The sequence below is a fragment of the Rattus norvegicus genome, chromosome 5 (genome assembly GCF_021556685.1).
Source record: "Rattus norvegicus strain SHRSP/BbbUtx chromosome 5, alternate assembly SHRSP_T2T, whole genome shotgun sequence".
Classification (NCBI taxonomy): Eukaryota; Metazoa; Chordata; class Mammalia; order Rodentia; family Muridae; genus Rattus; species Rattus norvegicus.
Window position 1 is genome coordinate 167425466 of NC_141538.1, and position 26746 is coordinate 167452211.

The 26746-nt window shown below is 51.0% G+C and overlaps 1 protein-coding gene across 6 annotated transcripts; it reads right to left on the reverse strand.

The window, feature by feature from the left end:
• Positions 1-1521: 1521 nt before the first annotated feature.
• Positions 1522-24918, reverse strand: Park7 (Parkinsonism associated deglycase). 6 transcript variants are annotated; one of them, NM_001277251.1, is given in 8 exon segments: positions 8443-8790; positions 12687-12773; positions 15223-15292; positions 15973-16032; positions 17568-17669; positions 18767-18873; positions 19268-19326; positions 20200-20297. In NM_001277251.1, coding segments are annotated over 6 exon segments (570 nt in total). In that variant the 5' UTR covers positions 18857-18873; positions 19268-19326; positions 20200-20297; the 3' UTR covers positions 8443-8629.
• Between the last annotated feature and the right edge of the window lie 1828 nt (positions 24919-26746).

Genomic DNA, 26746 nt, shown 5'->3' on the forward strand with positions numbered 1-26746 from the left:
TCAAACTCAGAGATCCCCCTGCCTCTGCCTCCTCAGTGCTGGGATTAAAGGCCACCAGGCCTCATTCTTTAAAGCAAACTTGGAGATAGTTACCCATGTTTTCAGTTGATAGATATTTAAGTTCTCCTCCCTAGAGAGAGAAGAGGGCCTCTCTGTTCAGCAGAGAAAGAAGCTAGGGAAAGGAGTTGATACAAAATTACCCTCAGTACAATGAGCTTTAATGGGGTGGGGGAGGGGGGAAATCTGGGTGGGTCACGTGACCATGGGGACCATAAAAGAGGAAGGGGAGGTAGGGAGGAGCAGGGAGAGAGGTAAGGAGGCGTCTGAAGCCCCTTAATTTTAAGGCTTCCCTGGGGATGGGCAGGGCCATAGCCCACAGCCTGTTTCTGCAGGTGGTGGCCCACATTTGTTGCAAATTGGCTAAGTCCTGAGGCCAGAGGAACCAGAGCAGCTGGAGGCTACCTCATCCCTCACAGTTTAGAGCCTGGAACCTTAAATGGGGTAAGGGCAGCTATAGAATGAAACCAGGCGGTGGTAGCACAGGCCTTTAATCCCAGCACTCTGGAGGCAGGCGGATCCCTGAGTTTGAGGCCAGCCTGGACTGCAGAGGGATTTCCAGGACAGCCAGGCCTACACAGAGAAACCCTGTCTCGGAAAAAAAAAATTTAAAAAGATGGAAAAACCATTTCTAGCTACTAGGATGTTACAAACAGATCACCAACCAAAGAGAGCAGACCTAGGGCTATCTTGAAACTCCATTTCCTTGTTTGAAGGTTTGTTTGTTTGTTTTAAATGGGCATTTCTCTCCCCCCCCCCCCCCCCCCCCCCCCCGGAGCTGGGGACCGAACCCAGGGCCTTGCGCTTGCTAGGCAAGCGCTCTACCGCTGAGCTAAATCCCCAACCCCAAATGGGCATTTCTTAGTTGTACACAATGTTTCGTTTCCTCCTGAGGCTTTCTTACCTGTTTATGCTCCAGCACCACTTTGACCATCATCACCCCACCACCTTCTCTTACCCCCTGCTACAGAGCTACTACAGGGAGGAGGTCCTAGGACAGGGGCTGGTTGGCTCTTGTTTCAGGGGACCAGGCAGAGCAGAAGGAGATTCTGGTCTTACAACATTCTTGGACGTGGTCTTTGGGGGAGGGTGGGTTGCTTCATTGCTATTTGCTGATTTCAGATATGGCTAAGCAGCTGCCTGAAGTAGTTTGTTCCCAGTTGCTGTGTGAGGTTCCAGTAATTCCCCTGCCCCAGGGGCTGCTTAGACGGAAGGCCTGTTCTCCACCCCTACCCTTACCCCCAGGGACCAATTTACCAAAATGGCCACTGTAAAGGTGAGAACCAAGCCCAGGCTCCCGGACTGGGTTATACTCAAGTCAAAGACCAGAACACAGGGATCACTACAAAACCCAGAGAAACAAAACAAAGTCTATGTACACTCGAAAGTGGCCAGACTTGCACATACATGTCCATGTGATACATAAAACATAGCTTTGAATGTTTACATTAGAAGAGAAGAAAATCCTTCCATTTATTTATTTTATTTAAATTTATTTATTTTGAGACAGCATTTCTCTGTGCAGCTCTGGCTGTCTTGGAACTCACTCTGTAGACCAGGCTGGCTGGCCTTGAACTCAAGGATATGCCTGAGTGCTGGGATTAAAAGTAATCCGGCCTACAGCCCAGTTGAGAAGAAAAATCCCAGAATTAATGAGATAAGCATCTAGTTTTAGACAGAAAAACGCCAAAGGAAAGAATAAGGATTGCAGGTTCTGACAGCCAAGCATGGTGGCCCAGTCACTGGTTCACATGGTGGAGGGGACTCACCTCTGCAGGTTTTCCTCTGACCTCTGTACCTCAGCTCCCTCCTCACCCCACCCCTACACCGTAGGGCAGGCTGTCCTGACTGTTATAAGAAAGTAGGTGAACGGGCCAGTGAATGGTTCTACTTTCATGGCCTCAGTTCCGCTCCAGCATCATTCCCTCGGTGATGGAGTGTGGCGGTCAGAACGTAAGCTGAAGTGAACCCTTTCCCTCCCCAGCTGCTTTAGGTCATGATCTTTTATCACAGCAATAGAAACCTTAACTAGGAGGGGGGCACAAACATGAATATGTTAGAGAAACAATGGTAGTACTTTTCTCCTACTACAGCCTATACCCTCTGGAGCCATGGGCTTTGGTTCAGGCTCTCAGTGTCAAGCATGAACCCCCTCCTGCAGAGCGGGCCTTCAGTGTTTGGCTATCCCTGTAACCTTCACAGCTCCTCTTGACTGGCAGGTCAGTACCGTCGCATGGAGGGCTTGCTGTAATATCCTTGAGGACTTTTCTTCCCCCAGAGGCCTGCGCTACGAACGCTCGACACCAGGAGGAAGTTTTCAGGTCAGCCCAGCTTGATTTCTCTGTGTCCTGCGAGCAGCCTGTTGGATTTTAAGGGATTCCCGGTTCATAGAAGTATGGTTAAATACACGACAGCATAGGTGTCCCATAGAAATACTCCCCCGCGCCCAGGCAAAGGCAGTCTGACCCTGGCGCACATCCAAGTCCTACTGAGTTGTAAAACAAGCCCGTTTGCAAAGCAGTGTACACAATGAATCCCATTGTGTACCCACTTAAAAATAAATGCTCACACGCGCGAGAAAGAGTCAAACGTGGTGGGTCGTCTCGCACCAGAGAGGCAGGGAGGAGGACAAGGTGGGCTTCCCTAGAGGGCAGGGAGGACATGGGCGGGAAGGAAGACAACATTTTAAGTCTTGCTTTATAAGGCTTTCATGGGTTGAGATCTTCCTACAGATGTATTTTTATGATTAAAACATCTTAAATGCTCTGAGACAGACTCGGCGCTGAGCTGATGTCTCACAGGCTAAAAGGACACAGTATAATCCGCCACCAGGGATCACTGTGGTAAGTGTACTGAGCAGCTGTGGCTCCTGCATAAAGCCACACAACCAGGTCCTAAATGTGGTGACCTCATTCTTGCCTGTGAGCTGTGCACACTTCCTTTTCCCCTGGACAAGTGGCTGCAATCCAAATACAAGGGACCAAACCTCCCTGCTTGGCTCTTAGGGCTGATGGTCCACCACCATACGCAAACTGACCACATAGCAAGCCTCAGCCTGCGGGCTCACTGGCCCCACAAAAGGGAGAAGGGAGGTCTGAGGGACACAGGATTGGCACCACCACAGCTTGGGAAGACAGAGAGGTTCTAGCAGGGTACCATTCAAGGCTGGCTGTCTTGGAACCCACTCTGTAGACCAGGCTGGCTAGCCTCGAACTCAAGGATCTGCCTACCTCTGCCCTCCCAAGTGCTGGGATTAAAAGTGTGAGTCTCCTGTTCACTGCCTAGGTGCAAAAGAGCTCCCCCCTCAAAGATGCAAATCCAATAGGATGGATCAGCCCCTCCCGCTTCTCCCTCAGCACCTTCTGTCGTCCAAGTGCAGTTCGTCTGGTCTGCGTCCCTGCTATCACACTTCTGTTTTTGAAAACAGTGACTGTCCTCTGTAACGTTACCTCCTGACAAACTAGTTATGACGTAGCCGCAGATCAAACCCAAGGGCTCATGCATAGTGGCTCTGTGTCCCCAAGGCCCTGAAATGCCTTGCTTTTTGAGGCTTACATTTTGTTTTGACATGTGGTGGTGTCCGTCTGCACGGTGCCCATGGAGGCTGGAGGAGAGTGTCAGATCCCCAGGAACTGGAGTTACAGTTCATGAGCCAAATTGCATGTGCTGGAAAACAAACCTGGTCCTCTGCAACAGCCGCCAGCCCTGAGCCATCTAATGTCCAGTCCCTCTGATTTAACTTTGAGCCACCTAAAAACTCTACCAACAGACTGAATTAAAACAGCAGCAGCGGCAGCAGCAGCCGCAGCCGCAGAAACTTGTCTGAGTTGGCCACTCTATGAAGCCCAGGCTGTCCTGGAACTCAGGCCAATCCTCCTGCCTCAGTTTCCTGAATGCTGAGATTACAAACATGCATTCATGCTAGACCCAAAAAAATTTTTTTTAAGTGCAAAATTGCAAAGTTAAAATAAAGCATCAAGTGGTGCATCTCGTCTGTCCTGGTGACAGGGCTTGTTGGGGAGGCTGAAGCTCTGTCCTGAAACAGAGGGGGGGGGGAGAGGGGAGAGGGGGAGGGGGAGAATGCAGTGACAGTGATGGCGGAGGTGCAATAACGATGATGGTAGTGATCTTAGTCAGGGTTTCTACTGCCTCAATGAAATGCCGTGACCAAGGGAAGAGTTTATTTCCCTTACTTCTAGGTCACACAGTCCATCACTGAGGGAAGTCAGGGCAGAAACTCCAGCAGGGCAGGGAGCTGGGAAAGAACTCAGCTTATAGCTTGCTCAATTGACTTCCTGTCACACAAACACATCACCGTTAAACCAAAAATCTCCTTACTTCCCCATCCCCAAGAACTCCTATCACTGTCACAATATAAACCATCCCAACTTCCAGAAGTCCCAGCTTCACAAAGTCAGACGGTTTTTAAAGTCCATTCTCCTTAAACATCCACAGTCTCTTCAGCTCAAGTCTTTCTTCAACCTCTCCGAATCTCTAAAGTCTCTCGACTGTGGGCTCCAGAAAAGAAATATCAAAGTAAGTTAAATACCTTTTCATTCCGAGAGGACAGAACCAGGCACAGTCACAGTCCAGGCAAAGCCAAGCCAAGGGTCTAACAGTTAAGGCGCAAAGTCAGATTTGCCACACTCAGGATTTTCTGGTCTTCAAAAGGGTTGTCATAGCAACTTGTCTCCTAAGCCCAGGCTAGCCTCTGCTGCCGTCCTTGGGGACTGTCCCATGGTACTGACATTTCCAAAACATCGGGGTCTCTGCAACCAGCTGTACCCTCACCCATAGCCTCTCCCGGTCTCTTGGGAACTCTAACCCTGCCACATGGTTCCAAGCCTTCACCAACAGCCTCTCATGGGCTCTCTACAAGCCATGCTACACAATGTCGCAGCTGCTCCCTATGACCCCTTCCTATCTTCACAACCAGTACCAGCTGGGTGACCCTTACACATCATCAAGTTCGAACGGCTGCAGCCTCAGCCCCCTCTGGACCACAACTTCTGTGTGCTGACTGCAAGGGGACGCTTCTGAATTTACCATCCTCCATGATGTGTCTCTCAACCACCGCTAACTTCTCAGGTCCAGCTCATCGACGCCAGTTGTCTCAGACCAGCCGGGCTTTCCTTCACTTCAGTGGTGCTGGTCTCTGGTTAATCAGAGCTTGTTCTTTAGCCCCAGCTGACCAGAATCACAGATTCCTAACTCAAAATACGCAGTGGTCCGGAGAGAGTCTTTAAGGGGCTCTCAAGCTCACAGGTCAGTCTGGTGGGGACATTTTCTCAATTGAAGTTTCCTATTCCAAAATGACTCGAGTTTGTGTCAGGTTGACATGATAGCTCATAAGCAGAGTAGACCGTGACGGTGTTCATGCCGGACCCCAAATCTGCCCTCTTCCCAGTGTTGAGGCTCAGAACTGTCAGGGCACCCTAGGGCTCCACACCCAGGGCACACTCTCTGGTTCCATGGGGGCTCCTGGGATGGAGCTGGCCTGTATAACGGGCTGTGTGAGCCAGCCAGGACCAGCGACTGACTTAGTTGAGGTCTGGCTGCTGTCCACTCACCAAGGGAAAGAAGAGACACTTCCTAAAGACACCCAGAGGCTTTTGCAGAATGAGCTTTGGACGCTAACGTTCTCCTCCAATCTCAGTGGAGCATCAGTTGAGCGAGGAACAAGGGACCAACCTCCAGGATGGCACAGTTGGCCACACACTAAATGTAAGAAGTGTGCTTTGCTGGATCCCGTGGCCTTTGTAACACACCATGGCAGAGAACAGATGGGGTCATAACTTCTACAGGCAAGGTCTTCTCACAACCATCTGTAATGGGATCTGATGCCCTCTTCAGGTGTGTCTGAAGACAGATACAGTGTACCCACATACATAAAATAAATAAGTATAATCTTAAAAAAAAAAAAAGACACAGTTTCATGTGATCAAGGCTGGTCTCACTTTTGATAATGTAGTAAAAAGTGATCTTGAAATTCTGATTCTCCTACATCCCGTTCCCAAGGTTGGTTTTTGTTGTGGTGGTGGTGGTGGTGGTGGTGGTGGTGGTGGTGGTGGTGGTGGTGGTGGTACTAGGGATCGAACCTGGGTTTTGTGTATCAGAGGTTAAGGGTGTGAAGGCACATCCTCGAGCCCAACAGGAAGAAACTGCAGGTACCAAGGCCACTCCCAACAGAAGGGCCCCCACGCTTAGGTGCTAAGTACAGAAGTGCTGAGAGAGTCTTCCTCTTTCGGGGTACCACTTTACACCCAGAAAAGAATCAACGGTCCCTACCGCTCTGCCCACCGCCAGCAGCCCACAGAGCTGGCTCAGAAGTCAGCTGAGGAAAGCCGTTTCTGCAGCTGGCTTAAGGCTCTGAGTACCTGGCCCCACGAAGACGAGCTCTGAGCAAGGGTCAGGATTTCTGGACTGGGTGAGAGCAGCCCCTCCTAGCACAGGCTTGGGGCATCAGGGTCACTGTGCTCTGAGGTGAACAAAGTTTTACCAAAAAAGGGAGAGAACAGCATACCAAGGAGTCACTCTGAGTCACTTCAGACAGAGAAAGAGGCAGTCCACTGATGGACTACACCCATTCCTAACCCCAGGCCACCTTTCCATCTATGCAGCCCACCCCACCCCCTCAATTCTGGGTCCGTGGCCACCTGTTGGAGAGGAGCAGGCTGGACTAGCACAGCAGGCAGAGTAGCCCAGGGGCTAGAATCTTATCAACCCCAGAGCCAGCCGGCCGAAACTAGCCAGAGGTGAGAGTTTGATGAGCTAGCTTCCTGGAGCCCACTCCACACTCCAGATGCGCAAGCTGATATCACTTCCAAAGCTACCTTTCAGGGTTGGCTGTCCAGTCACTTCCTGCTGCTCCAGGGCAGGGACTGGAGCACACATCTCTCCCCCTATAGATGACATTCCAGGAAACCACGCAGAGCTGGAGGGATGCTCCTCGGGATGTGGAGTCCGAGGACAGTCATCATTAACAGTCAATTATTCTCAGAGAACAGTTGGTGACTGCTGGGATAATGCGTCCTGAGACAAGGGTCTCTCTCGCTCTGGCCCAGGCTGGCCTGGAACCACGTGACCCAGGCTGGTCTCAACCTCAGGGTCTGGGGTTCCAGGTGTCAGGCACCACCCCTGGCCTTTGGCTTTCATGACCAGATAAAGTATATTTTATAGGTACCTCAAATCCAAGCTGAAACCCAAATTCACCATCTCTGCCATCTCCTCTATCTGCTGACGTGTGAGAATGGCTTCCTGTGGAAGCCTGTCCATCCTTGGTCACTCCACCATTAGCCTGCCTTAGCAAGCCGGGGGTGCTGCCTGTTTCTACGACAAGGGTGACAACTGGGCCTCCTCGGCCAGCTTTGGCCACCTCTCCAGCTTCCACTCACCAGATCCTTCTCATCCCACCGCTCCCTGCTTCTCCACACCCCAAGCCAGCAACTACTTGGCCTTTGTGCGGTTTTTCTGTTTTGCTTGAGGCCTCTTATCAGAGCCCAGCCCATTCATTCTCAGATTTCCCCAGGACCTCAACAGGGAGGCCTGTGTTCTCACCACAGGACATGTACATGTACCCCATGAGCCCACTGACTTACTCCTGGGTCCTGTGACGGGGGCCTGGCACACAGCAGAGTGCTCAGTGGATGAGGGGCTGAGTGAAGAGTCCTACTGTAGCCTTGGCTGTATTGGAGCTCACTGTGAGAGCGCTGAACTTGTGGATGATCCTCCTGCCTCAGGATCAAACCAGTGTACCACCTTACCCAGCTCCACCCCCATCTCACGGTAAGCGTGGCCCCTAACGTCAGTCTTGCCAGCCTGCCCACCCCCACCGCATCTCTTTCTCCCTCGGCTTTCTGTGTTATCTTTACTAGTGTTTCTCACAACGTGCATCTATCCCCAGCACTCAAGAGGCAGAGGCAGGAGCAACTCTGCTGAGTGGGAGGCCAGCCTGGTCTACAGTTAGTTCCAAGAAAGTCAGAGCTACATGGGGGATCCTTGTCTCAGGAATGATGTGCAGTTTCCAGCTTTGCTTCAACCGGAGCTGCCGGTACCTGTAAGGTTCTTTCCTCACAGTGACAGGATGGCCGCCAGGTACTCCATCTCTACCTTTCTTCTTGGCTACCCCAGCAGAGAAAGAGAAAAGGCCTTGTGTACTGGCTGACCTAGCCTGGGCTATATGGTCAGGGCAGATGAGGCCCACCCCCAGCAGATTTTACTCCTCAGTGAGAGCCCTGTGTGCTCTCGTCTCAGGCTGGAGGCGACTGAGGAGCCCAGGAGGCTCCCCTCCGTCAGAGGACGAGTCCACAGTGGAAGGGCTGAGCAGCTCCTTCAGCCTGAGGCTGTATGCAGCCCACACCATCACAAAGAAGCCAGACACAAAGGTAGCCGTCAGGAGCTTGGGGAACTGTTTATTCTACTAGCAAGGCTCAGAATAGTACAGAGCCAGGGCGAGATTCCTGAGCAGCGGGCTACTTCACACGTTAGTTCCTGAGGTTCACTGGGCTGTGGACACACTAGTGGGCTTCCAATGCCTGCTCAGCCTGGGGGTCCAGGGTCCAGGGCTTGGGCTCTAGTCTTTGAGAACAAGCGGGGCCTTCACTTGGTTAGCCATGTCCTTGCCACTGAGTGCCTCCACAATGGCCAGCGCAAACTCGAAGCTGGTCCCAGGCCCACGGCTGGTGAGGATGAGGCCGTCCTTCTCCACACGGCTCTCTGAGTAGCTGTAGTGACCTACAGGGAGCAGACACAGTTATGCTAGGTTATGATGGCCATAGAGAACCCTTCCGCACCACGCTGCTGCCATTCCTGGTCTTCAGTGAGTAAATGAAACTTAGGCTGCAGCTATTACCAAGGTCTGTCTCCTCGGCCCTCCAGGCCACTGCAGCCCTGTGGGAACAATGGTAAAGCAAGGCAAGATGGGTAGAAGGGACCAATGGCACAGGTGAAGAGACCTCTGCGGGCACTGGTGACAAACTTCCCCACTTCCTACACCAGGGCGCCATGGCAGAGCAGAGCAGAACAGTGGGGAGAAGAGACTGCCTGGTCCTCTGCAGCCTCAGGCCACACAAGACTGGTAGCTGGGAGCCTCTGCCTCCCCTGCTCCTCTGAGCAACTAAAGCAATGGGGTGGGCTCCACCAAGGCTCCCCAGCTCCCTACCTTCTGTCTCTGTAAGACAGGACCCAGGCTCCAAACATCCACCTGCCCGCTGAGGCCTTACTCATCTCCAATCCTCACCCTACAGCCCAGGGCTGCCTTCAGTGAGCCTTAGCCATGGTCCCAGCATCCGGTCCTTGGGCCGACCCAGTGTGGCCCTGGAGCAGGCCTGCTGACCCCACAGCTGGGCCACGCTCGTTCCTCCAGCTGCAGCAGCTGAGTCTGCTTTCTTATCAGCTGCTTCTCAGAGTGCTTGGGGCCTCTTCTGTTCCCTGCCTGTCTAACCAGAACACGGAAGCAGTTGCAGTCCAGGGTGAAAGTTCCCTGACTCGGTTCCCTGAGACGGTCTGCCCACTGTTCAAGTGGGGCTCTGCACCAGCGTCCCACCCTGGCCACTGTTTCCCTCAGCACGAAGGGCGCCGTTCAGGGCACACTGTGCAGAGAACCCCACTTTCTCAAGTACCTAGGAGACCCTCTGCCCAGGCTCTCTGGGCCCGGGCCTTGGCACAGAGGCGGTAAGAGAAAGGGGTGGTTGGGACAGAACCTTCGGGAAGAAGTGGATGTGGGAAGTGAGGGCAGGCAGAGAACAGGAATACAGGCCTCCAAGGCCAGGGCTCCTGTGGGAAGAGGGCCACATGCTGATGGTGAGGGGCAGACACACCGACACAAAGAATGATCACAGACCTCCACACCCCGCTCAGTGGGACCCTCCAACACGGCCTCAGCCCAAGATGCTTGGGCACAGCTTCATGTACCCTGTCGCTACCAGAAATGACGAACCCAGGACATCCAGAGTTCACTGAGGCCCCCAGAAGCATGCTTCTCCTCTAAGTGGGCCGCCACGCCTGGAAGAGCCTGCCTTCCTATCTCATTCAAAACTCACTTCACTGCTGCCCAGAGGACACAGCAGACACTTCCCATTTACACTACACGACAGAAGACGGAAACCACCACGGGAAGGGAAGTTTCGGTTCACCCAGCCCTACCTTCTGATGGCTAAACCAGGACAAGACATTTTAAATGAAACACTAGAAACCCAGCCTCAGTCTAAGCAGGAAGTTTAAAGGGCTCAACCAGGGTGAGTACTTGTCAATGGCCCCACCTAGTGGCCACAATGAGGAACAGCCTCACAGAGTACCAATGCCACCGGGGCTGCAGTGGGGCCAGGGAGGCTGTGGGCTGGGGAGAAGGACTGGGGGTTCAGGATAAATTTGCAGACATGAAAGAATCTCTTCAGAGAAAGCAACTGAAGGCTGCCGCCTGTGTGTGCAAACACAGAGACATAAATCACTCACTACTTAGGTCTTGTCTGTGACAACTAGGGAACACTACTATAAGACAGTTTCCATAGAGATCTGAAGCCCAGAGAGCCTCGAATCCTTCCACTTGGTCCTTCGAGAAAAGGCAGAGCCTCTGAGCACAGTGGCTCTGGGGTCCGGTCCCTCCTTAACCTGCCCTTCAGAGCGGCCTGAACTCTCTAGGCCTTGCTGTTGTGGGAATGGTGCTCACCCAACACAGTTCTCATTGCTGTGGGCAGGGGAGGAAGAGGCCTTTCCCCTTCCCAGAGGTTTATCAAGTGTTACGGAGCCCTCAGAAGAGCCTCACCTATGACAGTCACATGGAGGAAGGCTACAGTTCCTCAGACTGATTTTGAGGGGGCACAATGGCCAAACTTACTGATCCCATGCCTAGCTAAGACGTAGGAATGGGGAAGCCTTGCACTACACAGAAGGGGGTTGGGGAGATGGTTCCTTGCCTTGCCGAAGCACTGTAGGCTCCAGTGCTGGGCACTGTAAATTCTGAGGTCCCACTGCATGCTCTCAACAGTTAGGTTTCAGAAGCTCAGGTGACGCAGGACCAGCACCTGCGCACAGCGCAGCCTCAGTTCCTGTCATTCTCCCCACCATGACCTCACTTCACAAGGTTCACACAGACTCAGCATCTGTATTTACAGCCCCCAAGAGCCAGAGCTCAGAACAGCGCAGTGCCACTCAGTTTCAGAGACCCTGAAACAAAGCGACAGGCTTTCAGGGAAACAGCACTCCGGACAAAGCCTACAACATGCAGAAGTGCAGTCACAGGGCAAGCCCGGGTGCCAACTGAGAAGACACTGCAGAAGGCTGGCCTGTAGTGGAGCCAGTCTGTGGAGCGCCCTGAGTCATGGGTGATGTGGGTGGGCCCAGCTGTGGGCTTTCTGAAGCTGTAATGTACCAGGTGCGGTATGCGCCTTTAATCCCAGCATCTGGGAGGCACAGGCAGCCTGGCCTACAGATCGAGTTCCAGCACAGCCAGTGCGCTCAGTGCCACTGGGGATGACGGTGTTAGCAGTTAAACCCAGGTCTTGTGTACACCGAACATACACTCTACTACTGAACCTTAGCCTATAAAATAAAAAGGCTACTAATTCTTTAAAAATGCATGGTATACTATTTTACTTTGAAAAGGGAGCTCTAGGGCTGGAGAGACGGCTCAGTGGTTAGGGGCTCTTGCCAGAGGACGCAGGTTCCATCCCCAGTACTCCCCCAACTGCCTGTGACTCAGCTTGCAGGGAACATGACACTCTCTCCTGGCTTCTGTGCACACCTCTGCTCATGTGCACACACATAACTAAAACCAAAACAGTAACTTAAAGAAAGTTCTTGATGGTATGGGTTCACACAGGCAAAGAAGCAAAACCAACCACAGTCTACACCAGGAGCCAAAGAAACACAAGACACAGGAGATCCCACCAGCAATGAAGCCACCTGCAAACGTTGAAAGCAACAAGGTTAAGGTGAGACGCTACAGCCTCACAATGGCACACACTTACATGCCCAGTACTTGAGGCTGAGGCAGGAGGATGGCTTCAAGCTACCTGTGCAACAGTGGGTCCCATCTCAAACACAAACACGGGCTGCAGGGCCAAGTGGCTCTGAGTGAGAGTAACTAGAAAGGACGCGGGGTGCTCCAGACCCCCTAAGACACCTCACAGGCCTCACTGCCCAGCGGAGGAGGAGAGAGAAGGGAGGGGCCTCTAGCCTCGCTTCACCCTGCACACCCAGTCTGCCTGCTTTACCATAAAGAGAAGCTGCTTTTATAGACTTAATAAAACCCAGATGCTAGCCGACACGCAGGAAGCAAACACATCCCCAAAGGAGCTGGCCTGCCCTGAAGACAATCCCCAGAGTCTGTGGAACTGTGGACTTCGGGGAAACAGTCTTGGCTGAAGCTGCTGTTGGGGCTTCAATTCTACCCGTGGGTGCTGTTCAGGACTTGGTGAAAACACTAACTAAGCTTGCATTTCATAATCCTTCCTACTTTTGAATCAGGGATCTGGTGTCTCATGCGCGGAGGCTGGGAGGCTCCTCTGTACCAGGCTGGGCAAGTGCCCCTGAGAGGGGCATAGAGGGAACAAGGCTGCCATACCACACCGGGGAACCCCCCGGTTCTAGGACTCTGTCAGTGGAAAAGCACAGGGTACAGACATACTTACTGCCGTTCATCATTTTGTCCTTAGCCAGTGGGTGCGATGTAACCTTGCATCCAAAGCCTACTTCGTGAGCCAGCAGGGCCGTAGGACCTAGGAGTAAGATGTAAGAATACGCATGAGAGGTTAGAGAGAAACCCTGTGCTGTAAAACCAAAGCACAGCCCTGTGAGCCCAGGGACATGGGAGGCAGAGGCAGGTGGATCTCTGTGAGTTCCAGGCCAGCCTGGTCTACAGATCCAGTTCCAGAGCGAGTCCCAGGCCAATGAAGACCACATAGAGGGCCCTGCTCCAGAAAAAGAGAGAAAAAACAAACCAAAACCGCTTAGCAGGAAAAGTATTCTTCTAAATCAAACACCTAGAGCGTGAATAGCCACCACTCTAAATACCATGGCTTACACAGAGCATCTGCAATGAGCCTATGTGAGCACATCTGGTAAGGTAAGCATGGCTGCCGTCCCGTCATGGAAAGCAACTAACCACTGTTTGTTTCTTTTTTGGGGGGTGGGGGGTGGGGGGGGGAGTTAATGGCCTGATCACCACTGCCATCACCTGAGCCTCTGATGAAGACCATGCCAAGTTAGCTCTGGGAACTGGCAGCAGACAGGGCCCCCCCTCCCCGCCTCTTCCTACAGCGCCGCCTGGTGGACGCCTGAAGGACACCCAGCCAACTAGAACTCCTTGGGTTCCAGGTGAACCCTTACACCCCAAGCTTCTGACTCCCAGGGCCCCTTCCCCTGCAAACTTCCCTCTCTCTCCCTGACTCCTCAGGAAAGCCTCCCTGCAATGACTTTCTTCTGGACTCAGCAGCACCAAGGGTGAGGCGAACAACTGAGACCTCCTGCTGATGAAGACAGGCTTCATCACAGAGCTCCGTCCTCTGCCCGAGTCGCCCCGGTTTTTCTGTTTATCCTTCCGAGACGGTGACATAGGACTGCTAGTTTCTTTTTTTAACACTGACTAGGTTTGGAGGAAGGGCTGGCCCTCAGGCCTGACTGAGCACAAGCAAGCGAGCAAGCCAGCTTCAGCTGCCGACATTCTAGTCCATGACACGGAAGACGATGACACTGCTGTTTACTTTCAGCCAAGTCTAAGGAACAAACCCAGGCAAACCGTAGGGAGGCTGGTCACCCAGACACAGCGAAAGACTTCCCGTCCAGTCAGGACAGGACGGTTACGGATAGCAACCATCAACCAACAGAAACCCCTGAGCTGTGGCTGTGAGAGCTCAGGCCGGGGCCCTGTCAGGGGAGCTGATGTGCAGGGGCTCCCACTGGCTCTCTACTGTGCACTCAAGCAGCAATCCCTGGATCCCGATGCCCACAACCTGCCACTTCTGGGAGTAAGACTGGCTTCCCATGTGTGTTTTTGGTGCTGGGAACAGAGCCAGGACTTCCCACACGCTAGGCACATACAACTCAGCCATGCTAGGGCCTGCACTGGGGACTTACAACTTATCCTCACGTTTTCCCTTCTTTCTTTTCTTCTGTGGAGAGAGGCTCTCCTATGTGGCCTAGGGTGGTCTTAAACTCACAGTACTCCTGCTTCTACCACCACGGCACTGCGGTTATAGCTTGGTCTCCTAGCCGGTCCAAATGGGGAAATTTTTTTAAATTTTTATTTAATTTTATTTTATATGCATTGGTGTGGGGATGTCAGATTCCCTGGAAGTGGAGTTACTGACAGTTGTGAGCAGCCATGTGGTTGCTGGGAACTGAACTGCAAGAGCAGCCAGCGCTCTTAACTGCAGAGCCAACTCTCCAGCCCCAGGGAAAGTTTTAAAACAGCAGAGTATAGCATAGTGCCTAGCCTGAAAGATGGCTTCGACAGGTGCCGTCATCTCAACAAGACACAAATAGCCACAGAGGTCCCTGCATCACCTGCTTTGTCCCTTGGGGGGAAACCAGGGCACCAGAGCTAGGATAGAGTCCCTTGATCCCCAAAGAAACCATCCATCCCTTCAGTCACTGTCCATTTGTTCTGTGACCACTTCAGGCATCGGATGAGGAAGACGCCAGATGCCAGAACATCGCCTGATGTTAAAGCAACAGCATGGATTTTAAGTGGGCCAGGAAGCAAACGATCAGAGTTTCAAGGCTCAGGACATGGACGAAAGCCCTCATCTGAAGCAGGAGTGTTCAAGAGCACTCAAGCCAAGGCTCAGTCATGCCCTAGAGGCAGGCGAGCCCGGGGAGATGTGTGGCGTTTGTGCCGGTCAAATTCTTGCTGACTCTCCTGGCAGGCCTAACTGCTGGCACAGAGATGTGCTGGAACAAGCTGTCTGCTGGATTCCAGAAGCCTTATTTTCCCTGAGGTCAACCAAACAGGGAAAACACCGAACTTCACAGACAGCGACCCAGGGCACAGAGACAGAACGCTCAACAATTGGGCTCAGTGCTGCCGAGACAGGAGTTCATGCCACCCAAACCAAACAGCCAGTGTGGGCGCCTTTTGGCTTCATGAAGGCAAGCTGTGTGCAGTCAAGCTCTGAGAGACTGGCCAGTGCCTCAGCCGCTGCATGCCCCACACCCGCACTTACTCACCCGCACAGATGGCAGCTATGAGGCCCTTCCTGTTCTCCTGCTCCTTGAGGATCTCCTTCACCAAAGCCGACTAGAGAGAGAACCCAAACGCCAGTCACCACTGAGACCGTCACTCCCAGCCTAACTCACTTCTAGCCGTTTCCCAGAAAGCGCTCTAACCAGCTTCCCAGTGTGTCTGTGTTCTCAAGCCTGGTCAATGGCATTCACCCCAAGAGAAAGGCCCAATAAAGACTGGAAAGACAAAGCAAAGTCACCAAGACACATAACCCTGTCCTGTGCTCCAGAAGAGGCAGAAGTGAGGGGACACAGGGTTCAGCAGCTTCAGATGGCAGAGGGAAAAGACCCCCAGGAGGTACAGCCCACTCCCTGCTCCTGCCTCTCCTGCATGACTCTTCACATAGAGCTCGAAACAAAGAGCAATGGCTGCCTCTCATGTCATCCTGTCTGTGGTCCTGCAGCTGTCCTCAACCCCGATGACAGAGCAGGCAGCACCTTCTAGGCTTAACCCACTCTGCTGCTGCAGCAGCTGGGAAGCTTGCAGCCTTGCGCCAGTCCACACTCGCCAAGCCTGTGTGCAGCAGAGATCTGCAGCGCTGTTCTCAGAACTGTGTGCGCAGGCTGGACTCAGAGCTAACCTCTGCTGCTTCTCCTGTGCCTACAGCACATCCTGAAGCATACCAAGGCGACAAGGCAGAAGCTGTGAGTTTCTCCACAAGCTTTTTTTTTTTTTTGTGACAGTGCAGTTTTTACCTCAGATAAGTTCTGTGCACCCAGATTTCCTCCTGGAAGAACAACCACATCGTATGGTCCCTGTGAGTCGGGAAACAAAAGGGAACACTTCAGTTTTACTGTATTAAATGGCAGCCCAGTATCTGCCAAAGAACAGCATGTATGCCTGCGGGGTGTGAGGGGTGGGGTCTGGGGGTGGAGTTATATGAATCTCTGTGGTAGAGCACATTCTTACCATGCTTGAGGGCCTGGGTTTGACTCTAACACCAAAAATAAGTAAGTGCCAGGCATAGTAGTGCACACCCATAGAAGGAGGTAGAAGCAGGAAGGTCAAGGGTTCAAGGCTACCCTCAGCTACTTACTAACTTTGAGGCCAGCCAGATACCAAGACCCTGTCTCAAAACAACAATAACAAACCATCCAAAATGAAACAAATAAAGGTGGTAAAGGTGTGCACCTTTTGTGGAACAAAAAAAACCACTGTAAACAAACAAAAAAATGCACTGACATGGGGCCCAACTGCCTCTAACTCCAGCTGCACTCTCAAAACAACAATAACAAACCATCCAAAATGAAACAAATAAAGGTGGTAAAGGTGTGCACCTTTTGTGGAACAAAAAAAACCACTGTAAACAAACAAAAAAATGCACTGACATGGGGCCCAACTGCCTCTAACTCCAGCTGCACAGGACCCAACACCCTACCTGTTCTCTGGGGTGTGTGCTGTGCGTGCTCGCTCGTTCTCTCTCTCTCTCTCTCTCTCTCTCTCTATATATATATATATATATATATATATATGTGTGTGTGTGTGTGTGTGTGTGTGTGTGTGTGTGTGTGTGTTTTAAAATGCAGAAAAATCTGTGATGGAAAATGTACGGAAGGAAGCCCAGGGAGCATGTGTAGTGTAAATGTACCAGGGTAGAGAGGAAACAGCGCCAACCACAGGGCCTTAGGGAGCCACCACACTCATGTGCACCAAAACAAACAGATATTCATCAACTCCACAGATGCTCGCAGACGAAATACACCCAGCAGTGGACAGGGACCAGCCTGAGATAAGAGGGGTGCTTTATATATGTTTATATATAAACTTTATATATAAACGTCTCTACCATGTGACTTTTTCAATAAAAAATACAGGCAGTGTACTTTTAATAGCTAAAAATAAAAACCCAAATATTAAAAGGCAAAGAAAAAAGTTAGCATTATGAAACTTTGGGAAGAGAAAAATCACAGTATCCTAATATCTTAAACATTCGAACACCAAAAAAAAAACCTAATTAATTTTAAACATGGTGAAATTAAAAAGTACAAACAGAGAGAGAGAGAGCGAGCGCGAGTGCTATCATAATAGTATACACTGCAGTACGTGCCATCCACTTAGTCTTTGTGGTGCTGGAAATGGAACACATAGCCTTCCTAGGCAAGTGTTCTCCCACTAAGCCACACGCTGCCCACCCCACCCACCTACTGACTAAGGGTTCCAGAGCCTCCACCCAGGCCAAGTCCTTCTCCAAAAGGAAGTCTGTTCTAACTGCTGTCACAGACAGGGCCAAACGCTGTTTCAAAGAACTAATGAGCTCCAAGCAGGAAGAGTCCATGTGGACAAAACAAACCTGTGTTTTTGCTTCTTCCAGACTGGTATCCGGACAAATCACTACATCACGGCTACACTGCACGGGGTCCTTCCCAGCCAAGCCTGCAACGGTGACTTTAATCTAGAGACAGAACAGGTATTCAAGAACAGGAAAGCACGCACAGTGCGGGGCAGCAACTCTAACACCCATTCTGTGGTTTGTAAGTAACTCGTTAGGGAGGACAGGACCAAGCCCAGGCAATGGCAAATTCCTGGTCTCTTCTGGTTTACCCGGAATGGCCTGGCTAGAACACCCTCTATTCCTCAAGTGTTGAGTCTGGGAAATGAGTTACCGGGCCATCCTAATAACCCACCATGCGAGGGTCACCCTTGTTATCAGTCAAACCTCACATGCTTTTCCCAGAGCAGAAGTGCACACCAAACAACTAAACAACACTTTATCCTGCAAAACATTTAGTAGGGGACATTGGAGACAACTTGTCAAAACCCAGTGACGATGACTACACAGTCTTGGCCCAGCAGCGCCACCTTCAGGTGCAGAGCCTGAACAGCCATCCTCACATTTGCGCAAATGAACCCCACAAGAGAACATTTACTAAGAGGGTGCAGAGGTGGCCCAGTGGTTGAGAGCATCAGGGTTTGGTTCTCAGCGCCGACATGGCGGCTCACAACCACCCACAACCCTAGAATCGGGTATCCTTTTCTGGCCTCTTTCCGGTCCTGGGCACTTGTGTGGTGCACAGCCATGCGGGCAAACATTCATATGCACACAAAGGATAAACGGAAGCCTTGACGCATTTCCTCCACTTTCGTAAGGCTGTCGTTGGAGGAGAGGGGCAGTGGCTTTCCCATGGTGTCAGGCCCTTTGCTATAAAGAAATGAACAGGCTGCCTGGGGCTGAGCCCTGCTCTAACTGGAAACCAGCGCGGCTGAGTTGTCTCTGCCTGGGGTTTGTGAGAAGAGGCAGAGAGCTAACATCCTTGCGGTAAGGAAACGCTTACACAAGGTAAGCCTGGCAAACATGAGTGCACTGAAAGCTTGCCGTGTTATATAAACACAGGATGAGGAGCCCAGGCTAGCCCGTGAGACAACACACAGCCCCTGACCTCCACATCTGCACCATACGATGCGGGCTCACATACATCAACAACAAGTAAAAATGACTTAAGAGTCCCCTCCTTTTAAGACAGGGAGGGCTTGCCCATGAGGGGAACTCACCCCAGCTCGCCGCATGATGTCCACAGGAATCACTGTCTCCACCTCCTCTGCTCCTTTGGCTAGGATGACCAGAGCTCTTTTGGATGCCATTTCTATTTCTTAAAGACCTAAAAAAACGGGGAAAAAAGTTGAAAATGTTGCCACTGTAACAACCAACTGTTCACACAGAGTAATATCTTCTATGCGACAGGTGCTTAGGGTAAAACTATTTCACATGGCAGCATTTCAGCGCTCTAATTCCAGGATGAAAACAGACGACGGGGTGGCTGGGCTGGAAAGATGGCCTGTGGTTAAGAGCACAGGACCAAGGTTTAGTTCCCAGCACCCACAAGGCTGCTCCCAACTGCGTATCTCCAGGTACAAGCGATACGGCGCCCTCTTCTGGTCTCTGCTGGCACCGCACACACATACATGTGGGCAGTACGCTGATACACCAAAAATAAATCTTTTTTAAAAAAAACAGTAGGGGCTGGGGATTTAGCTCAGTGGTAGAGCGCTTACCTAGGAAGTGCAAGGCCCTGGGTTCGGTCCCCAGCTCTGGCCCTGGGTTCGGTCCCCAGCTCCGAAAAAAAAACCAAAAAAAAAAAAAAAAAAACAGTAAATCTGGGATTGCTAATGTGTGCTAGTATTGTTTGCATTTTCCAGTACTGTGCTTTCTTAGGACCAATTTCTAACAAAGGCTGGTCACATAATGGGCCCTGCGTCTCAGTCACACTATGGAGAGGCAGGCTTTCTTAAAATATTGAGGGGGAGGGGAGAGAAAAGAGCGAAGGGAAGAGAAAGTTCGAGCCGGGAGTACACCTTTAGTATCATCGCTCAGGAGGCAGAGACAGGAGTTATCTATCTCTGTGAGTTCGAGGCCAGCCTGGTCTACAGAGTGAGTTCCAGGATAGCCAGGGTTACACAGAGAAACCCTGTCTCAAAAAAACACAAAACAAAAAACCCCTAAAACAACCCAAACCAAATTATTCGAACCCCCCCCCCAAAAAAAACCCTGAATTTCACTGGTAGAAAAACCAACTTGTAAATTTTGAAGGTTTTGTTGCTGTTGTTGCTGTTCCGATAAACTGCTGAAATGTCTGGACCAGGTTGGGGGAGACCAATGGTGCTAAGTCTCTGACCACACTACTAATGATTAATAAAGATGGAATATCCCTTTAGGAGGTCAACCCTGCCAGACGGCTCTGCACCGCGGACGAGAGCAGTTAGCCGCCACTGTGAAGCACGTTCCGCGTGTTTTTCCTGCGCGGTTCCCAGGCATCAAAACTTTGGTTAAGCCTTCCAGTAACTGTGCTCGCCACAACCCGGAGGGGGCTGTGCAGAGCTCTAGCCCGGCATGCACCGCGGCCGCCGCCCCCAGCCCGCCGGGCCCGGATCCTCCCCGGGCAACGGGCGGACCACAGCCCGGCCTCCTCCTGCCCCGGGGCGCTGACCTGCAGCCGCGCCTCCTCCACCCACGCGAAGCCACAGACAGTCCCGCAGGAACACCGTACCCGGCTCAGTCGCACAGATTTGTACACAACACGCATGCGCACCATGCGCGATGAGGCTGCGCACCCTCTTGCTTCCGCCTCGGTGTGCGTCACGTCCGGTTGAGCTCAGGACCCGGGATGATGAGAGAACAGAGGATACTACGCGGCCGTTTTTTTTTTTTTTTTTTTTTTTTTGCCCGAAGCTGGGGACCGAAGCGCTCTACCACTGAGTTAAATCCCCAACCCTGCGCGGCCGTTTTAACACGCCCTTCCCTCCCCCAACCAATGGTACTGAGCACCCTGCGAGCGCCTGCGCGGTTGATCTGCAGGGTTTCTGCCCCTGCAAAGGTTAAGAGGATAGTGGCTACGAGTTCGAGGCCAGACTGGGCTAGAGTTTGAACCATCCCCTCCACCACCACTCCCCCTCGCCGCCGTTTGTCCAATGCAGGAAAAAGAAAGGGAGAGAAAATAAAAGTACACAGCACAGTGGCCCACACTTGTAATTCTAGCATATGCGAGTTGGAGGCTGACGTTCAAGGTCGTTTTTGGAAGACGTCTTACACCCCGTTTTTTGTGGACTGTTTCCCTTTCTTGCTCCTTACTGTGACATCCCTTCTATTTGCCCCTGGCTTGCTAGTACTCCGTTCCAGGTCATCCCAGAACTGTCCCTTCCTGGTCACCCTGTCCCCTGGGTCACACGAGGGCAGGAGGGAGTCAATTTAAGAGCTCTTGCTTGTTTTGCAGAGGACCTAGGTTGGGTTCCCAGCATCCACTTGAGTCTCGTCACTGCCTCTAATTCCAGATCCAGGAGATCTAATGCCCTCTTCTGGCCTCCACAGGCACTGCACTCATGCACACACACCTAATAAAATGCCCTACTGCACCCTCAGGTTAGACAACGCTGACATCTACGATAAGATAAACTATTATCTAATTTTATTTCAGTGTTTTACAGTTTGGGGTTGACATTTATTGTGTGTGCATCTCAACCCGTGCCAAAGAGTGCATGCAGGGGCTCACTGAAGACCACTTGCTTACTGAGTGTGCTCTTTCTTTACTACAAGAGTCTCGGATGGAACTCAGATCCTTGGGTGTGCCACAAGCACCCTTACCTGCTGAGCCCTCCCGCTGGCCCTCTCCTAAGTAGTTAATAAATATCTTTCAGCTTACAGGGGAGAGACTCATCCTTACCTGGTCCTATCTGTACCCACTACAGAGAAAGTCAGCTCATTTGACAAGTCTCAGAACTTTATGCAAACCCCAGACAGGATGTAAACTTGCTTTCCTTCCTATATAGAGATTGACTACCCCACATACATTGGCTGATTTCCATTATAGGTTCATAGTTTATAGGTTATAAACTGGAAATTCCCAGGCATTAAAACTTTGGTCAAACCTTCCAGTAACTGTGATCCCTACAACCTGGAGGGGGCTGTGCAGAATTTAATTTTTTTGTTGTTTTGTTTTTTTGGAGCTGGGGACCGAACCCAGGGCCTTGCGCTTCCTAGGCAAGCGCTCTACCACTGAGCTAAATCCCCAACCCTCAGAATTTAATTTTTAAAATTGTTAAGTAAGTCAGGTACACAATAGAACTTGTTTTAGGAGTTGTGGAATGGATGGGCTCTTCACTCTGTGCAAAGGGGAAAGACAGAGCCAGCTGTCTTAAAGTACAGGAAGCTGGAGTGACAAGACCTGGGCAACTTGTCAGATGTGTGCTTTGAGATCCACAGAGGGTTTGGGGATTGGTGGCTCATGCCTGTAATCCCATGTACTTAAGTGAAGAATGAAATCTACCTCTAGGGGAACACATGCCCTGGTCTCTTCCCTTCAGGGTTAATTCAGTGATGCAGTTCAGGGACCTGGCTGGGAACACCCCAGGAAGGCAGCTTCACCTTGAGAAGGTGTGCGACTCCTTTCTGGAGTCCCTGGAGTGGAAAGACACAACTGTTCCCTTTTCTTCTCTTTTCCTGATGCTGGAAAGATGCTTTTAAACTCCTTAACATGGAGTTTTCTCGCTCTTTTCTAAAGCTCCTGTCCTCACTGTGTGGCTGCCTGCTACCATATGCTGAGTCCTGCCACCATGTGCTGAGTCCTGGCACCTCTGTGCTGTCCCCTGCAGCCATGTGCTGACCCCTGTGCCATTTTATCTTTTCCATACTCTTACTCTGGGGTGGCTTCAAGATGAACAGCTTGACTCTCTGGGGTTTTCTTTTAAACTCTGCTTACATAATTCTCAAGCTCCCATCTGATCTATACTTTAATTTTTCTAGTAATGAAGAGATCCTGATTTCCCCAGTCTCTATGGTGACTCTATGGAGACCTCCCAAGATTTGTGGTAATGCATCCTTCTTGCCTTCTAGATCTTTAATTGGCAGAGGATATGAAGCCATTCCTGCACCTCTAGACAGGATCATTTGGAGACCTGAGGCAAGATCTCAAGTTCCAGGCCAGCCTGGGCAACTGAGGGAGACCCTGTCTCAAAGCAACAATGTGGCGGAGGCTGTTGTTCCAGGGTAGGAAGCCTGCATAGCCATGAGTCAGTCAGGGCCCCTCATTCCAAACTCCAGAGCTAAAAATGGAAGAACAAGAAAAGGGAGGCACAGAAAGCTGGTTGGCTGCTGTGGCACGAAACAACTGAAGAAAAAAAAAAAAAAGGTAAGACACATGGTGGGGTGGTGGCAATGCCATGTCAATACTTTGAGGGGACAGAAGTCCACAATCCTGACATCTCCACACCACCAGCAGGAACTGAAAACGGAGCAGGGTCAACTCTGGTTTTATCCAGTGAATACCCTGCTCGCAGTTTTAAAACCCACATATTGGGGCTGGAGAAATTGGCTCGGTGACTAAGTGCTACAGAGAACCTGCATTCAGTTCCCAGCATCTACATTAGGTGGCTCACAGCTGCCTGGAAGGACAATGTCAAAGGCCCCCCATGACACCTTCTGGCCTCCAAGGACGCACACATGCACGCACACAACTACACACAAGAGGAACATCATTAAAAATAAATCTTTTTAAAAAGCCTCCAATGCTGTTGTTACCTCTGGGAGCTGGATTCTCCCTCCACCCCCCAGAAATAGTCCTTTCCCCTTCCTGCTTGCTGTGTGATGCGGTTTCCCTCCCTTCCCTCTGCCAGTCTTGCCTCGGGGATGTTAACCCAGGATTGAGCAAAGTCCTGAAGACACGAGTGGAACAGACTTGCTATTAGTAACTGCTGACTTACACAGCAGGAGCTCCCCTCAGTCCTTCCCACCCCAAACCTTTAAATGTTCCCTTCTGCCAAGCTGGCCTCATGGAGATTGGCCTTCTTCTGCTTCCCAAGTGCTGGGGTTAAAAGCATGTGCCCCACACCGGACTGGATCTCAGTATTTCCAGCTAGAATGCTGATGTTTCTCTTTGACTTTGGAAGGTGTCCGTGAATACTGTTAACTTGACAAGATGTGGAATAATCAAGGAAACAGCCCTGTGCGCGGACGTGGGAGGACGTTAGATTGGGAACACCGCAAATGTGAGGGGCATCATTTGCGGGATGGGGACAGTCCCTCCTTGAAGGTTCAAAAACAAGGCAAACTGAGCACTGGTATTCGAAGATCTACTTCTTGCGTGCCAATGCCACGTGTTCAGAGCTCAAGCCCCTGCAGGGAGGGGAGTGTAAACCCTCGGTTCCCTAAATTACGTCTTGCCAGGTACTTTGCCACCACAAGGAGAAGAGTAACTAATACAGCATATCATCATTTTCATTTTACAGATACGAAGACTGAGGTAGAGGAAAATAAAATGATTCTATAAGGTCTTGCAGTCTTGGACAAATTCAGATATTCTGATGCCAAAATTCACACTCCGCCCACCCCACACGCTGCCAGCATTAGTTAATAGTGCCAGTAACACTCAAGACAGCTCGAACACATTTCTCACTACATATTCATAGAACAAAGTAAAAAAAAAAAACCCAAGCATTTACCAAAATATATTGCTGTAATTCTGGTCATGATGACGCCTCTTAGAACAGCCCCATACCATTCACGAACTTTTTCACTCAACGTTTCTCAGGTCATTATGCATTGTGGGGAGACGGACAAGCTACAACTTCCCTTGGGTTTCAAGAAAATTGGTGTGTTGAAGCAATTGCCATATTTAATCTAATTTCTCACATCAAGGTCATTTGAGCAGATCGTGATTGTTACACGTGCCATTTGTAGCGGGAAATTAACATTTTCAACTCTTTCGTGCTTCCCTAAAACTAAACCACAGGTATTGGGCAGAGGAAATGCTTTTGGGACGTTTACCAAAAATAGGAAAAAAAAAAAACCGGGGGGGGGGGTTGTCCTACATTACAGCTCAGTAGACTAGAACTCGAATTCGCGGGCATCCTCCTGCCTCTGATTCCCGAGTACTGAGACATGCGCCACCACGCCCGGCTGATACTCCTGTTTCCGAAGTCGCGGAGAACTCCCCCCCCCCTCCGCCCCCGCCCCAGGGCCCACGAAAGGTCAGGTCGGCGCGACCGGAGAGTGGGCGAGCCCTGACCTTTGAGGCCGCGCTGGCGCAAGGGGAAAATTCTGACACGGAGATCTGTGAGGGGCCGAGACCCACTTCGCCTCGGCCGGGACGTTGTAAAGCTTCTCGAGGGTTGACCACCCGGAACGCCTCCCACGGAGCACCGCCCGCCGGAAATGAGTCGGCTGACCCGCAGAGACGCACAGCTCCCTTCCGTCAGGGCGGCGCCGTCGATTGGCTAAACCTAACCGTAGTGGGAGGGCGCTCGAGCTGCTCTGCGGGACTTAGTGCGCTTGCCCAGCTTTCGTGCTCTCACCCGCACACAACCTGATGGTATTTGGGTCGACCTCTGCGGTCCCCGGGCGCCCTGAGGTCACCAAGTACTGCGACCTTGTGGACGTCCGGGGCAAGAAGGCGGCTTGAAGGTGTGACGCGCTTGCTGCCGACTGCTGCAAATAGACTGGCCAGAAAATGACAGTTTACCGAATTTCCTTTCTGCTTTTTACTATTAATTCAACGCTTTATTAACTTATTGAGGACAAGTGGCCAGACCTTACTTGGGGGACAGATTTTGACACACAGTCAAGATGGATAATAGTTAAATATAAATAGGACCCTTCTACTGTAGGTTAAGCAGTGGCTACCCCCAGGACAAGGACAAAATACTTTCGAGAGGCTGTGCTTGTTTGTAGTTCTCTGAATCTGCAGATTTAGGCAGTGACTCCTAGATAGGCATTAAAATTAGTAGGAGTTATGCCAGCTACCAGTCCACCCACATTCCACAGTGTGGCTCAACATCTGTAGTCTCATGGCTCTTTGTCCCAAAACAGTAAGGCTGTGTGCATCATGTATGTAGTGTCCTCCTCTCAGTGGTATGTCCAAACATGCCTCACAAAACAGGAAGAGGTTCGTGACGGTTTATATTGTTCTCTGAGTCCAAGGGATGTAACAGTGGACAGTGTCCTTCCCTAGTTATCAGATTCTGTTCAGTGGGAGGAAGACAGACCAGTCTTGTGTCACTGATGACGGAGACGTGTTCTGAGAAGTGCATTGTTGGTTTTGTGTGGACGTCACAGACACATGTGCACACTCAGCTTCAACATCATTAAGCTAGCACTTTCTGGGACTAGGCTGGTGTGTGTGTAGTATGTTTTATATCATGAAGGACCCCCGAGGATGAACAGGTGAATGTGTGTGTGTGTGTGTGTGTGTGTGTGTGTGTGTGTGAAGACAAGTTGCACACTGGTATTTTAGAACTTTGATTTAGTGTAGCGACATTTAACTGAAAAACAAAAATAGAACAAAAAGCAATGTTTATCCATTGATTCTTCATCATGAAAGAAATGTAAGGGAACAGAAGGGAGATGCAGGGAGAACTAGAATGATCTAGAGTTATTCGGATTATCTGTTACCATTTAAAAGCTCAGGGTTAGTGGGGACATGGCTCAGATGTGCCTGCAGGCTTGCTGCAGGAGCATAAGGACTCAATATTTATCCCAGGACTCAAAGTAAATGAATAAATAAGCCAAGCACCGTGGCATGTGCTTGTAAGCACCGGGGTGGTGGAGACCAGGGTCCTCTGGGCTCTGTGACCAGCAGCCGGTCTAGCCAGTGGATAGGACAGGCCCACTGAGAGACTACACATAGGGAAGGGGGAGGGATCTACCTCTGATTGTCTTGTTCTTTATTTGAATAACAATAAAAACAATGCTAGTGGACATAGGAAAGCTGAACCTCTGAAGTAATCAGGTGAATTGGGGGATTGATTTGGACAGTGTCCTTTGTGTGTTATTGCGTACCCCTCCTGTCTGTCCCTCCCTGTTCCCACCCCCACCCCCCAGTGCTGTGGTAAAACCTGAAACAAAAGTCATACAACTCTTGCTGTTTCTTGGGGATGATTCATCTGTGCTTGTCACAATTGTCACTGCAGTCCAAGGAATATCTTTGAGTGACATTCAATTGCTTTCTAAAATAAGCATGGCATATTTATATTTACTTGCCTAATAAT